The sequence below is a fragment of the Gracilinanus agilis genome, chromosome 2, assembly GCF_016433145.1.
Source record: "Gracilinanus agilis isolate LMUSP501 chromosome 2, AgileGrace, whole genome shotgun sequence".
NCBI classification, from domain to species: Eukaryota; Metazoa; Chordata; class Mammalia; order Didelphimorphia; family Didelphidae; genus Gracilinanus; species Gracilinanus agilis.
The window spans coordinates 485,096,888-485,111,394 of record NC_058131.1 but is presented as its reverse complement, the minus strand read 5'-3'; the positions used below and the strand labels follow the sequence as shown (position 1 = coordinate 485,111,394).

Here is a 14,507-nt window from a genome sequence, read left to right as displayed (position 1 = left end):
AGTGGGCCATCAGTTATTCTTTGTCCCTATCTCATTCCTCTGCAGTCCTACTCACAGTCAACAAAGTGATTAGTTTGTGCCAGGCACTGTGCTAAATTTAGGCTGAAGACCTAAAGAAAGGCAAAGATGGTCCCCTCACTAATGCACTGTTGGTGGAGTGAATCCATTCCATTCATTTAAGTGTAATTCATCAAATCTGTGGTTCCTTTGATTGCCTGGTACCTCAAAAGCTCTATGGTGTGGGAGACAAAGGAAAGAGACAGTTTCTAGACTCCAGAGAAGAACAGATGGGCATATTAAGTCTAATTGTTTTATGCCATTGTTCTTTGATAGCTAGTCGGCTCTGAGACTCATCAATAGGAAATGTAGAGAGATCAATGCTTACACCTTTCAGAAGAAAAAGTAGCAGAACAAGACACTGGGCAAGGAAAGGCCTTAGTGACCACAATGTTCTTTCTTATTTTTGAAGGGAAAAAGAAAATTTCTTTGTCGGGCTCCTATGTCTTGGAGAGTTGAAATGTGTGAAATGTGGAATAAATCACATTCTCCGTTTTGACCTCAGAATCTCAAAAAGTTTAGATGTGGGTCCTGTACACCTGTCATGTTCACTCTTCAATTAACAGTTTGATAATTCAAGGCAGGAAGAGTCTCCAGCTTTGATTCAGTGGCATCATTCTAAACTGGGCATCTCTCAGCCAAAACAACACTCTCCCTTCCGTTCAACATGTGCATCTCACCTCATTAACGTCAATTCGGTTCTTCATTATATATTCCTTATCGTTGATCTGTCCACCTTCCAAAAATTCCATCAGAAGGACCCGTCGAGTAGACAGCTCCCAATAAATTTTAGGGATCTAAAACAGGAGAGAGAACAGTCAGGGTAATCTTTGGGGAACACAAAGGAAGGGAGTCCTAAGGAGAGATCCCTATGGGGTTGAGCAAGCAGAAAAATGGAGACTTCTCTCTATAGATGGGGCAAAGAAGGCCACACTACATCAAATTAACAAGGTAGGAAAATACAAAATCACTGGGAAGGAATAAGACACAAAAGAAGCCAGGTCATGGTGAAAGGGGTATAACCATCTTCCCCTTCAACTTCACTCCACATTCCTATTAAAGGTGACCCTTTTTTAGGTCTAGAAAAGGAAGATCTGTTGTTACCTTCCTTGATATTTTTCAGATTATAATCTAGGATTGGAAATTTGAAATTCCTAACTTTTAAATCTATTTCACCAAGGGATCTCAAACATACTAATATATCTCTACCTTATTTTTTCCATCTGTTATACAATGGGACTATAGAAAGAAAAAAAATTCTTTCCCATGGGGTCTGAATGGAAATGTTGTTCAAGGGATGAAGGACTTTGCAAAGGAACCAGACAATGATTTTAATACTTCCAAGGGATTGGTTCCCTGGATAAGCTTCTCAACACTTGAACTCTATTGTGTAAGGTTCCCCAGCTTCCCAGTCTTCCATTTTCCATCCAGAGACTCTAAGAAAAGTAAAATACCAAGAAGGGAACTAATATTTCACAAGCTAGTTCAACCACAGACTTCCCCCTGAGCTTGGCAAGAGGCTCAGTTTCATCAAGGCCCATGGTTTATCACTGCAAATCCTCATGTAAACATACCAAAAAGTAAATATGTCTATGTAAATGTAGGATTATAGATTTTTAAGCTGAAAGGGAATTTAGAAACCATCTATATTCTATTTTCATCCCTTCAGTATTATAGATGAGGAATAATCTGAGATTCATAGAGGTCAAAGGTCTTGCCTATGGTCATCCAGCTAATAACTGTCAGAAGTAGGATTCAAATTTAGACTAAATCCAGCATCAATCCACCAAAGCTTCATTGTCTGTGATCTTATGGATGAGTGCATTACCTCTCTTTTTTCTTATCTCATGTGATTCTTATCCATATGTTCTTCCAAAGTACACTTTTTCTATAAAGTCACAGTCGTCCCCTTATTGTTCAGTCATTTGACTCTTTGTGACCTCATTTGGAGTTTTCTTTGCAAAGATAATATTGGAGTGGTTTACCATTTCTCCTCTTTTTTTTTTTTTTAAACCCATACCCTTCCATCTTAGAATCAGCACTATGTATTGGTTCTAAGGCAGAAGAGTGGAAAGAGTGAGGCAACAGCGGTTAAGTGACTTGCCCAGGGTCACACAGCTTCTAAGAGTATGAGGCTAAATTTGAACTCAGGTTTTCCTGACTCCAGGCCTAGCACCTCGCACCTCTCCACTGTACCATCTAGCTGCCTTTTATCAAAGTAGCTAGGCAAAAAAAAAAAAATCACAAAAAAGGTGACAGTGACTGATAATACATACAACTTTTTTGGATGGGGTGGGGGGGTAGGGTTGGGTAAGGCCCTGAATTTCATCAGCATAGGAAACATTCCATGCACAAACCCTGCCATAGAAATAGATCCATAATTACAGCCTTAGAAAGCTTCCTGGAGTATTCAGAAGTAAAGGGATTCACCCTCATGTCCGTGGCTAATATGTATCAGAAGTAGGTCCTTCATTCCAAGGCTCGCCCTCTGATTACTAAACTATATAAATATATATGCACATATATAATATGTGTAACTTACAAAAGAAGATATGTGCTTTAGCTTTAATAACTTAGTATCATTCACTGAACTTGTATCTTTGAATTATTATCATTCATTGAACTTAATATCATTTTCTTTATTTACTTAGCTGTAAACTATGGAAGTTTTTATATACAGCTTTATATAAGGCTATTCGCTATTCCTGTGTTTCTCTGAATTCTTCATTTTCACTATTTATGAGTACAGTGATATTCTATTATACTCATACTCTTCAATTTGTATACCTATGCTCTAAAGCAGTGATGGTAAACCTATGGCACGGGTGCCAAAGTTGGCACACAGAGTGCTCTCTATGGGCATGTGGCTGCCCTCCCCACCCCCAGAGTTCATTACTAGAAAGGCAGAAGAAGGACTCAAGTGGAGCTGCTCCCCTCCCCCTCTCCACCACATCTCCCTGCCTCCCTCTGCCCAGCAGCCAATGGGAGCACTTCTTCCCTTCCCTGTGTGAGGTAAAGGGAGTAGGGCAGGGCTCCCAGCCCTTCATTGTGGGGAGGGGGCACAGCACTTGGTCTCTGAGGGAGAAGGGCACATGGAACTAGATCTGGGGGTGGGATGAGGGAAGACCCTGGCACTCCATCTCTAAAAGGTTCATCATCACTGCTCTAAAGTAAGGGTAAGCTCTGAAGCCTATGTATGGACCATTAATTATAGGGGTTTTTTTTTAATAAAAAAAAAACAATTTATTATTTATTAAATTTTGACATTCATTTTTTAAAAATTTTAGTTCCAAATTCCCTCCCTTCTCTTGTACTCTTCCTTGACCTTTGAAAAGGCAAGAAATGTTGGGGCAGCTGGGTGGCTCAGTGGATTGAGAGCCAGGCTTAGAGACACAGACAGGAGGTCCTAGGTTCAAATCTGACCTCAGACATTTCCCAGCTGTGTGACACCTGGGCAAGTCAACTTAACCCCATTGCCTACTCCTTACCACTCTTCTGTTTTCAATACACTGTATTGATTCTAAGATGGAAGGTAAGGGTTTTTTTAAAAAAAAAGAAAAGGCAAGAAATGTGATACCAATTAGACATGTGAAATCATACAAAACTTAAAAGGAAACCAATTATAGTGAAAATAAAGATGTATTTTTTATATTTAAGCCTATGGACCCCCTGAAATATACATATATACAGACCCCAGGTTAAGAACCCTTGGCTCTAAATATTGGGCATATTGTTTCCAACTTTTTGACACTATAAATAGTGTTATTATGAATGAATATCATTGAGCAAGATGGCTCTTCCTGTCAATAACTTCCTTGGGGTACACCCTAGTAAAAAGGATCATCAAATGAGTATGAAACTTTTCTTATTATAATTAGAAATAATTTCCCAAAACAGTTGATCAAATTCACAGCTCCATCAGCCAAAAATTTGGCATAGTCTTAAAGAGGCTTTTTTGGAAATTCACCTCCAAAGTTTTGGACTTTCCATTGAAGATTTGCCCTCTTAACAAAGGGATTAAAAATGAAACATCTAGAGAGATTTCTGAAATGTCCAGGCCCATAACATAGACCAATGGTTCTCAACTTTTTGAGAGCTATAATAATGATCATTCTTTCATTCGTTTTCCCACAATCTCCTTTCCTTTCGAAAACACCTTCTGGCCTCTATTGATTTTTGTTGTTGTTAAATTAAAGTGAATGAAAATTAATTTAGAGAAGTCTCTTGAGATGGCTGAAATCACTTTGAGAAGGGACAAAAATTTGCTATAAACAATATTCAGAAAATCCAGATGTTTCCCAGGAACTGTTTTTTAATTAGGAAATTACCTTTTAATTAAGGATACTTCCCCCATGGAGCATTCACCCTAGTCTCTCCTTGATTCATCTCTTATTCTGTTTATATACTAAAGTTATAAGCCTTCTCATCATCCCAACTTTTGTCCCCTAGTTCTCCATACATCCTCTGCCACTCCTAACTTATAGTCACACATTGAAGCCCACACATTGAAGCCCATATCCATATTAATTGCCCAGATTCTTAACTATCTCATTGTTTAACTTCCCCTCTCTTAAACTCCTCTGCCCCTTGTGCCATCCCTGCATTTGGAAGGTGCGTATAACTCAGATTTATTGCACTAAACTAAGACAGTTATTAAATCCAACATAAGCATGGGAAGACGCCTCACACGCACCAAGAGGTAAACTCTTTGCTGAGGCTTAATTACTCACAGATGTTTCAATGTGATGCCAGTGTATAAAAACAATTTATCTCCAGCTTTAAGAGCTCAACTGGGTTCACAGCACAAAATTCACTTCCCACTTGTTATGTGCTTAGGCAAAATTAATTACTCAGGAGCTGAATTCCACCAACGTCTTTGGGGTAGTAAGCATGTTTTGGAAGCAACAGTTTTAGTCAGTAGATTAATTATTTATCCATTTGGCATCCTTTTTTCCCCCCTTAAGCAGTACTATTATTATAATTACATCATCAGTACAGTTATGGCTTTTTGGCCCCAGCTGGCATGTGATTGGCTGTTTCCATGGGGACAGTCGAGGGTTTTACTTGTCAGTCTCCTAGTAACAGCTCTGATGGGCACCCTGCTTGCTCCAAGGTGTGTATGTGTTTTTGTGGAGCCAGTTTTTAGCTGACCTATAGTGATTTCAGGGCTACTCCTCAGGGGTCCTTGTCCAACTGGCTGGATTTGGATGGATGAGAAGAACTCTTATTTCCATGCACACAAGCAGCCAAAGTAAGGCCAGCCAAACAGACTGGTGGTTACCAATCCACCTGAGTGAGGACATCTGGACATATCTAACCCAGGGCACACACAGTAATCTGAATTCTATCCTGGACCAAGTACTTGCCTCTTCTTCCAAAATGCCCACACAATCCCAAGACAAAAGTAGAATTTAGTTCCTGAATAATTAGCTTAGCTTCTCCTTCCAGACAACAATAATCACTATAACTCTGACTTTTTCAGCTTTGATGGCAAATCCTTAGGCTTTTTGAGCAACAGGTATAGACACCTCTTGGACCATTCAGATCTCTCTCGAATGATCTTGGTGAAAACTAAAGACCACGTCCCAAACTGCTATTTCTCATAAAGTCCTTTTTTTAGGTAACATGGTCCATAGCAAACAGATCTTTTTTCTTCCTTTCCTTAAACCAACTAAGTTAATAATTGTAATAATGGAGCTTCCTTTAAGATTCAAACTAATCCCAACTTCTACCTAAGAAATTTCCTAGTTACCCCCCCCCCTTCCTTGGTCCCTTCAGGCCCTAGGGAAAATATAAACTCTTAGAGGTCAAGGATTGCTTCAACCTTTGTCTTTGTGCCCTCAGCATCTAGCACAGTGCATCTAAATACATGTTATTCAGTCATCCATTTGTATCTGACTCTTCATGACCCCACAACAGACCATTGTTATTCCCTAGAGTTTTTTTGGGAAGGGTACTAGAATGGTTTTTTTTTTTTTTTAAATTTTAAACCCTTAACTTCTGTGTATTGACTTATAGGTGGAAGAGTGGTAAGGGTAGGCAATGGGGGTCAAGTGACTTGCCCAGGGTCACACAGCTGGGAAGTGTCTGAGGCCGGATTTGAACCTAGGACCTCTGGTCTCTAGGCTTGGCTCTCAATCCACTGAGCTACCCAGCTGCCCCTACTGGAATGGTTTTTGCCATTTTCTTCTCCAGTGGATCCTTTTGTCAGGTAATTGTCTAAAGGGAAGCCCCTCCCCCGGAGTTGTCCGACCTGCATCCCTGCCCTGCATGACTGGACATCACATGAACACACAGGTGATGTGTCCAGGCCAAAATTAAAGATAAAAGAGGTGTTGTTGCAAGGGAGTGCTCTCTATTTCCTTGGATAACGGTGTTGCAGGATGTTGGTTGGGAGCCATGAGGTCCGACCACACTTGGCAACATTAGAATAGGTTTTAATCTCTATCTATCTGCTCTCTTTATTCAATTAATATTAATAAATTCCATGGAAACTAAGAACCAGGTGTCTTTAATTTTAACACAATCAAAGGTTATATGACTTGCCCAGGGTCACACAGCTATGTACACATATAAAACAATAACTAATAACATAGGGTAGAATATAATATGTTCCAACTGAATGATAGCAGTTAAATTCAGGACACATTTATTAAGCCCTCTACTATATTTAGAAGCTCAATGGATAGTGTGAAATGTCTTAATCTTTCAGTCTGGAATCTAAGGTTCCCTTAGAGTAGGTACATTATAATGGTGTGGTGAAGAAAATACTGAATTTGGAATCAGGAAGCCTGGATTTGAATTCCAGTTCTACTACTTATGACAGGTGTGACCCTAGGGAAAGTCATTGAACTTTTCTGATTCACAATTCTCTTATTTATAAAAGGATAATCATATTTTTATAAAATTTATAAAAGAAGGATAGTCATGGGCAACTAGGTAGTAGAGAGGATAGAGAGCCATATCTGGAGTTAAGAAGACCTCAGTTCAAATCCGGTCTCAAATACTTTACTAGCTGTGTGACCCTGGGGCAAATCACTTAACCCTGGTTGACCTCAGAAACTGAGGAAATGGGGGCAAACTGGGTGGCTCAGTGGTTTGAGAGCCAGGCCTAGAGATGGGAGGTCTTAGGTTCAAATCTGGCCTCAAACAGCTGTGTGACCCTGGCAAGCCACTTAACCCCCAATTGCCTAGCCCTTACTGCTCACTCTTCTGCCTTGGAACCAATATGCAGTATTGATTCTAAGATGGAAGGTAAGGGTTTAAAAAAAAGAAATGGAGGAAATGACTTGGAGAAGTAAATGACAAATCACTCCAGTATCTTTGCCAAGAAAATTCCCAAAAGAGTCACAAAGATTCAGACACAACTGGAAACAATTAGACAACAACCATACCTATCTATACCCGCTTCTTTCCCCCTTCACAGGAATGTTGTTAAGGGTCAAATGAGAAAATGGTCACCTTTGAAGGCCACAATAATTCAACAAATACTTATTACGCACCACCTACAGTATAGAGGAGACTTTGCTAGGGCCTAGAAAGATACAAAATTTAGATAATATATGGTTATATATGGCCTCTGCCCACCTGAAAGCTTACAATCTTGCAGGGCACCAAGACTCAGATTACTCTAATATTCAAGCTATTAATGAACCACTTCTAAACAATGATGTAAAAGTATCCAGATTCTCAAGTGTTTTTCATGCAAGTTTTGTTGCTTTTATGTGTGTTTTACATGAACATTTGACAAAATGCAATCTTCCAACGTTGTGGTTATCTTGCTTGCAGTGGCATAACTAGGAACTTGTACTTTCAGCAACAACATTTTGGTAAGTTTTACCAGCCAACAACATTTACAGTTCATAAATAAGGACACATAAAATCATATGCAAGAATGGATTTAACTTGCTGAATAGAAACACTAAACCTCAAAATTCTATAGACTTGGTAATTGCTTATGATATATTAGTTTAGGTGCCCAAATTGAATGTGCTCTCTATTCTGATTTATCAATTACCAATATTATCAAGATAAAAAGTTGAACTGCAAAAAATTACAATATTGTGATAAATGCAAAAAAGTAACTCAAAATCAAGTACAAATGTGAGATTTGAAGAGGAATGTTGTTGCTAAACTAGGACCTAAGGGGGAAAGGTAGTATTTCCAATTTAATTTATCAGTAGAAATTTGACTAGTGGAGAGGGTAAAAAAAGATATATTTCAGATACAGGGAACATTTTTTAAAAATCCTTACCTTCCATCTTGTAATAAATACTGTGGATTGGCCCTAAGGCAGAAGACAAGTAAGAACTAGACAATGGGGGTTAAGTGACTTGCTCAGGGTCACACAGTTAGGAAGTATCTGAGGCCAGATTTGAACCCAGGACCCTCCCATCTCTAGGCCTTACTCTCATTCCACTGAGCCACTTTGCTTCCCCCCCCCCCCCCTTCCTTTACAGGGAACATTCTAAGCAAGGATTACCAAAATGAATCATGGTTTAAATGGCCAACAATGTCTGATTTAATCTTTTCTACAAGAATTCAAATCTGCTTTCCAGGTATATTCATGTATTCATTTGTCAGAAGGAAGATGTATCAAGGTTATACTATCTCCATTTTATGATAGTTAGGGTAGCTAGATGGTACAGTGGGTAGTACAGGGGGCTAGAGCCAGAAAGACCCGAGTGCAAATTTGGAATGAGATTCTTACTAGTTGTGTGACCCTGAGCAAATTACTTGAACCTGGTTTGCCTAGTTTCCTCATGGGCTAGAGAAGGAAATGGTAACCATTCCATTATCTTTGCTGAGAAAACCCCCCACAGTCATACGTGACTGAAACAACAATCTCCATTTTGCAAAAGGGAAAACTAAAGTCAAGACAGAGTGATTACTCTTCCTGGAAGATGGAGAGGCCCTTAGCCATCTCCCCACTTTGAATCTAGCACCCCACCCTTACATTTATTTATTTGTTTGCTTTTTTACCCCCCTTATATTTAGACCACTTGGCACTCCTTCTCCCTCATTCTTACCTTTAAGGCTTCAACATTTTTTAACATTTCAGCCACCTTTTCTGCATTCCTCCCTTCATTGAGGAAGTCTAGTTCCAGAATCAAATTCTTCTTTGCCTCATCCACTAACCACGCGAGCTCAAATTCAGGAAATAGGTATTTTACAGCTGAAACAAGCATCTGAAATTCAAGAAGTCACTGTTAGCCAGTCAGTCCTCACCCAACCAGGAGGAGAGCTCTCTCTTCTATATAGTAGTATTTCTTCTATAGTATAACATTATACTGAAAGGGAAAAGCAATGGAGAAATAAAGAAAAAGGTGGCAAAGAAGTTCCAGAGAGATTTCTTTTTATACTTTAGGCCATATCCAAGATCCTTATTTTGTACAACAAAATCTTTCCCCCAAGGTCTATTTTTTAAAAATCATACACAATCATCAATTGAAAACTGGAAAAGACTTTAGGAATAATAAATTCCAGTCCACTCATTGTACAGATGAAGAAACTGAGATCTAGGGAACTAATATAACTTGAGCAGGGCTGTATATAAAGTAATAATAACTACTAATATTTATATAAATTTTAAATTTTACATAGAACTTTCTCATTTAAACCTTGTAACAACCTCCAGTGGCCTGTATTGCTGATAGATACAGTTCCCATTTTACAGATAAAGAAGCTGAGAATCAGGTTAAATCACTTATGCATAAATATCCCTAGCAGGATTTGAATCTAGGCTTTACTGACTAATCTGATCTAATTTATCTCCCCCCCCCCCCACACACACACACCTAGCCTCATTTCTGTTTTTGTTTTTTGATGTCATTTTTTTTTTACATTCATTTAAAAATTTTAGTTCCAAAAGTCTCTTTCACTCATCTTTCCTCTACTCACTGAGAAGGCATGCAATAATATGCCCATTATACAGGTGAAGTCATGAAAAACTTATTTCCATATTAGCCATGATGCAATAAAAAACAGAAATAGTTTTTAAAAAGTGGAAAAATATAAATCAATCTAAACTCAAAGTGCATCTCTCCCTGGAGGTGGACAGAATTTTTCATCATGACAGTAGCTGTCTTTCATAGTTTACATCATTGCAACATTGCTGTTATGTGTACAATTTATTCCTTTTCTAACATTCAAGTCCCTCCACAACCTGGAGCCATACCACTTTTCCAGCTTTATCATGTATACTTTAATCTCTCTATCATGTATCATATGTATACTTTATTACACACATATGTATACTTTATTATCACATGTATATTTATCATGTATACTTTAATCTCTCTGTACCTTAGTTTACTCATCTATAAAATGGGTCTAGCAGCATCTGCCTCTCCTATTGCACAGGATCAACATTCTAAGTTCTAGAACAACATGGCTATACAGAGGGTTAAAAAAGATATTGGGAGAGGGGCAGCTGGGTAGCTCAGAGGATTGAGAGTCAGGCCTAGAGACGGGAGGTCCTAGGTTCAAAACCGACCTCAGATACTTCCCAGCTGTGTGACCCTGGGCAAGTCACTTGACCCCCATTGCCCACCCTTACCACTTTTCCACCTAGGAGCCAATATACAGAAGTTAAGGGTTTAAAAATGTAAAAAAAAAAAAAAAAAAAAGATATTGGGAGGAGAGAGCGAGGAAGTTATAAAACCTTTTGTATCTACCATACAGTAAAACTGTCATAGTCACCTAGTGGTATACAGAAGAAATATACTTATATATGCTATAAGTAAAGAGTATTGTATTTGGAGAAGCGAGTGAATCCCTCTCTCTCACCACTCTCATTCAATAAACTCCAGTGGCTATATTACCTCCATAAAAATAAAAAACTATTATATATAGTCCTTTATTTGGGATTTAATATATAATAAATATGTTTAATTATTTGTATTTTATATATTATATAATATTATATATAAAGTATATATCAGTATGTTATATACTATAGATTATAATAAATAACATATATTATGCTTTATTTTGAAATTAAAGCTCTATATAACCTTGGCCTCTTTCTATGTTTCCAGTTCACTTATATTTTGATTTCCCTCTACTTATACTCAATGATCCAGTAGTACTACTTAGCCTACCACCTGCCATTCCTCAGATATGCCATTCACATCTCATCTCTCCAGATCTTTGTACTGGCTTGTCCCCCTCCACCCTTACCTCCCCCATGTTTAGAATCCCACATTCTGCAGGAGGGCCTTTCCCAATATTCTCAGCCACTTTGACCTTCCACTGAGATTACTTCCCTTCTATTCTGGATATATCTTATATGGACCTAGGTATTCATTTATTGTTTTCCCCATTAGAATGTGAGCTCTTCAAGGGCAGGAATTTTTGCCTTTCTTTGAATAACCAGTCCTTATAAGAAGACACAGCACAGGGCCTTTGGGTATAATAAAGTCCTTAATATGTTTGTTGATTGACTTAATACTTGTACTACCTGATCTCACAGGGAGGGCCTGCAGAAATATAAATTGTTCTTAGGATGATGTCTATGGAAAATTATTCTTGTAGTGGTATGAAGGACAGATCCAAATAAATAGAGGCAGGAAAAATTGAAATATGATTCTACTGTAACAGTTTCAGCTGTTGTAATGAAGGACCCATACAAAGATGGCAGGAGACAGAAGAGGGACAGAGTGGAGATAAGATACATAGAGAGAGCAGAGAGTCAAAGACACTTTGAGGTTTCAAACAAAGGAGACTGGGGTAAAGAAAACTGTATGAGACAGAAATACTTAAGTCAAAAAGTGGAACACATTTAGAGGGAAAGGAAACAAGCTTAGTTTTTGGACATATGAAGTCCGGGGTGCCTAATGGGACAATCAAATGGAGATGTACTTGTTCTACAGGAATATCTGGAGATGAGAGGTGATGTGTAGATATTTTGGAGTCATATGCAAAGAGGTAATAACTGAGTCCATGTAAGTCAACAGAGAGAAGAGAGAGGGAGGGAGAGAGAGAGAGAGAGAGAGAGAGAGAGAGAGAGAGAGAGAGAGAGAGAGAGAGAGAGAGAGATGGGGGATGTAGAAAGTGGGGGGGGCAAAGATATGCTCATGAAGAATACTCTTCCTATTGAACGGTTGGGAAGTTATAATAGCAAAGGAGAAAGAGAAAGAATGATTAGAAAAAAAGGAGAACAAAAAATGAATGTCATCTCTGAAGCCAAGGAAGGAAACAATATCCAGTAGGAGTGTAGAGAGCTACTCATAATGGTCCTGGCACTCTATTCACTACACCACTTTGCTGTCTGAAGTCAATGTCTATAGATTCTCAAAGAGTGAGGCTTCCTCTCCAAACACCTTCTCTGGAAAAACTCATGTTTTCAGAAAGGATATAAACAAGGGATAAACTTGATGAGTAAAGTGTCCATTGGTTGGAACATCTCTAAAGCTCAGCCTTCCTTTTCAATTAAAAAAAGGATTAGAATAGATGATCTCTAGGGTCTGCCTCCTTCCTCAATTTCAACATTCTAGAGTCTATGAATCTCTGGGCAAATTCCTCCTTATCAAAAGAGCCTGATAAAGTGAAGAGGGCAAGGTGTCCAGTAAACATGGTCCAGACACACTGAATCTTTCCCTTTCACCCCCAACCCAAAGTTGGCCAGGTTTGGGGATAAATAGTTCTGTCAATGGTGTTACTGTTCTCACAATGACCCAGGCTTAAAAACCAAAGTCATCTATCTCTGACTCTTTCCTTTCCTTCATGCCCTGTAATCATTCAACAAGTCCTGTCAATTCTTCTTTCAAGATGTCTCTCATAACTATCCCTTTTTCTCCATTCCCTCTGTCACCACCTTTGTTCCAGGCCCTCATCACCTTGTACCTGAACTACAGTAATAAATAGCTTTATAACTGACTTCTAGCTTACAGTGTCTATCCCCTCCAATCCATCTTATATATCACAGACACATTAATCATCCTAATGGACTGCGTTTCATCATGTTCCTCTCCCTTACTCAAAAAACTTCAATGGTTCCCCCCACTGCCTAAAAAAGAAAGTCTGAACTTATTTTGGCATTTAACATACTTTGTAATCTGGTCCCAGTCTACCCTAAGTGGACCTTTCTTCCTTCCTTCCTTTTGAATCTCATTTTATAGTAGCCTTTTGTTTTCCTATCACATTCTTTTCCAAATATAGCCTTTTCCCCCAGCCATCCAGCAAGTTATCCCTTCTAACAAATATTTAAAAAATGAGTTCAGCAAAATTAAAGTGACCCATTAAACATGTCTGAGAGTCAGGACAATATGATTTTTCTCATTCACTGCAATGGAGAGAAAGAGAGAGAAAAATTTTTAGCTCCTCTCTAGGATAAGGCTTGGTCATGATAATGCTGTTACAGCATTGTTGTTTTTTGTTGTCATTTTTTCTATTTACATTGCTATTATCATGTGTGTATTATTTTTCCAATTCTGCTTACTCTACCCATGTATTTTTCTTCATCATCTAAATCCTTCCAAGCTACTCTGCATTTTTCATATTCATCATTTCTTACAGTATAATAATGTTCCATTACTTTCGCTGTACCACCACAACATATGGGCAAACTATTTTGTTTCCAGTTCTTTGCTACCACAAAAAGTGCCAGCTTTGCTCTTATGACCTCTCTTAGGTGTAAATGCATCATGGGGAATCATAGATTGATAAACTTAGAACTGGAAAAGATATGAACATATTGTTGGTGGAATTGTGAACTTGGCCAACCTCTCTAGAAAGTAATTTGGAATTAGGGAGAGGGAGCTAGAAACAGAAAGAGAGAAACAGAGAGAAAGGGAGTGACAGAGAGCAGAGAGAAATGGAAAAGGAGAAAGAGAAAAGCAAAGGGAGACATTAAAATAGAGAAATGAAGGGAGAGAGAGAGAGAGAAAGAGAGAGAGAGAGAGAGAGAGAGAGAGAGAGAGATATTAAAAATGTCCATGCCCCTTACCAGGGTGTTTAATGAATGGTTATTGTACTGAACTGAATTATATATGGACATACTAGGGTCTAATTCTTTAAACAATTTTCTTTTTCTTTTTTTTTTTTTAACATTTATTAATCTACATTTTTAACATGGTTACCTGATTCATGCTCCTCCTATCCCCTTCACACACACCCCTCCCCCCGCACTCCCCCCACCCATGGCCAATGAGCATTTCCACTAGTTTTGTCATGTGTCTTTGATCAAGACCAATTTCTAAATTGTTGGTAGTTGCATTGGTGTGGTAGTTTCGAGTCCACACCCTCAATCACGTCCACCCCGACCCATGCGTTCAAGCAGTTGTTTTTCTTATATGTTTCCTCTCCTGCAGTCCTTCCTCTGAGTGTGGGTAGCATCTTTACCATAAATCCCTCAGAATTGTCCTGGGTCATTGTATTGCTGCTGGTACAGGGGTCCATTACATTCAATTTTACGACAGTATATCAGTCTCTGTGTACAATGTTCTTCT

The 14,507-nt window shown here is 38.6% G+C and overlaps 1 protein-coding gene across 2 annotated transcripts in view; it reads right to left on the bottom strand.

Moving 5' to 3' along the window:
• ADCK1 (aarF domain containing kinase 1) overlaps positions 1-14,507 on the bottom strand; it is a 101,845-nt gene that overhangs the window by 16,413 nt on the left and 70,925 nt on the right. For both annotated transcript variants that reach the window (XM_044662115.1, XM_044662116.1), the window contains 2 exons: positions 9,087-9,245; positions 738-854 (listed from right to left, as the gene is read on the bottom strand). In XM_044662115.1, the coding sequence (XP_044518050.1) occupies positions 738-854; positions 9,087-9,245 (276 nt within the window). The remainder of the gene's footprint in view (positions 1-737; positions 855-9,086; positions 9,246-14,507) is intronic.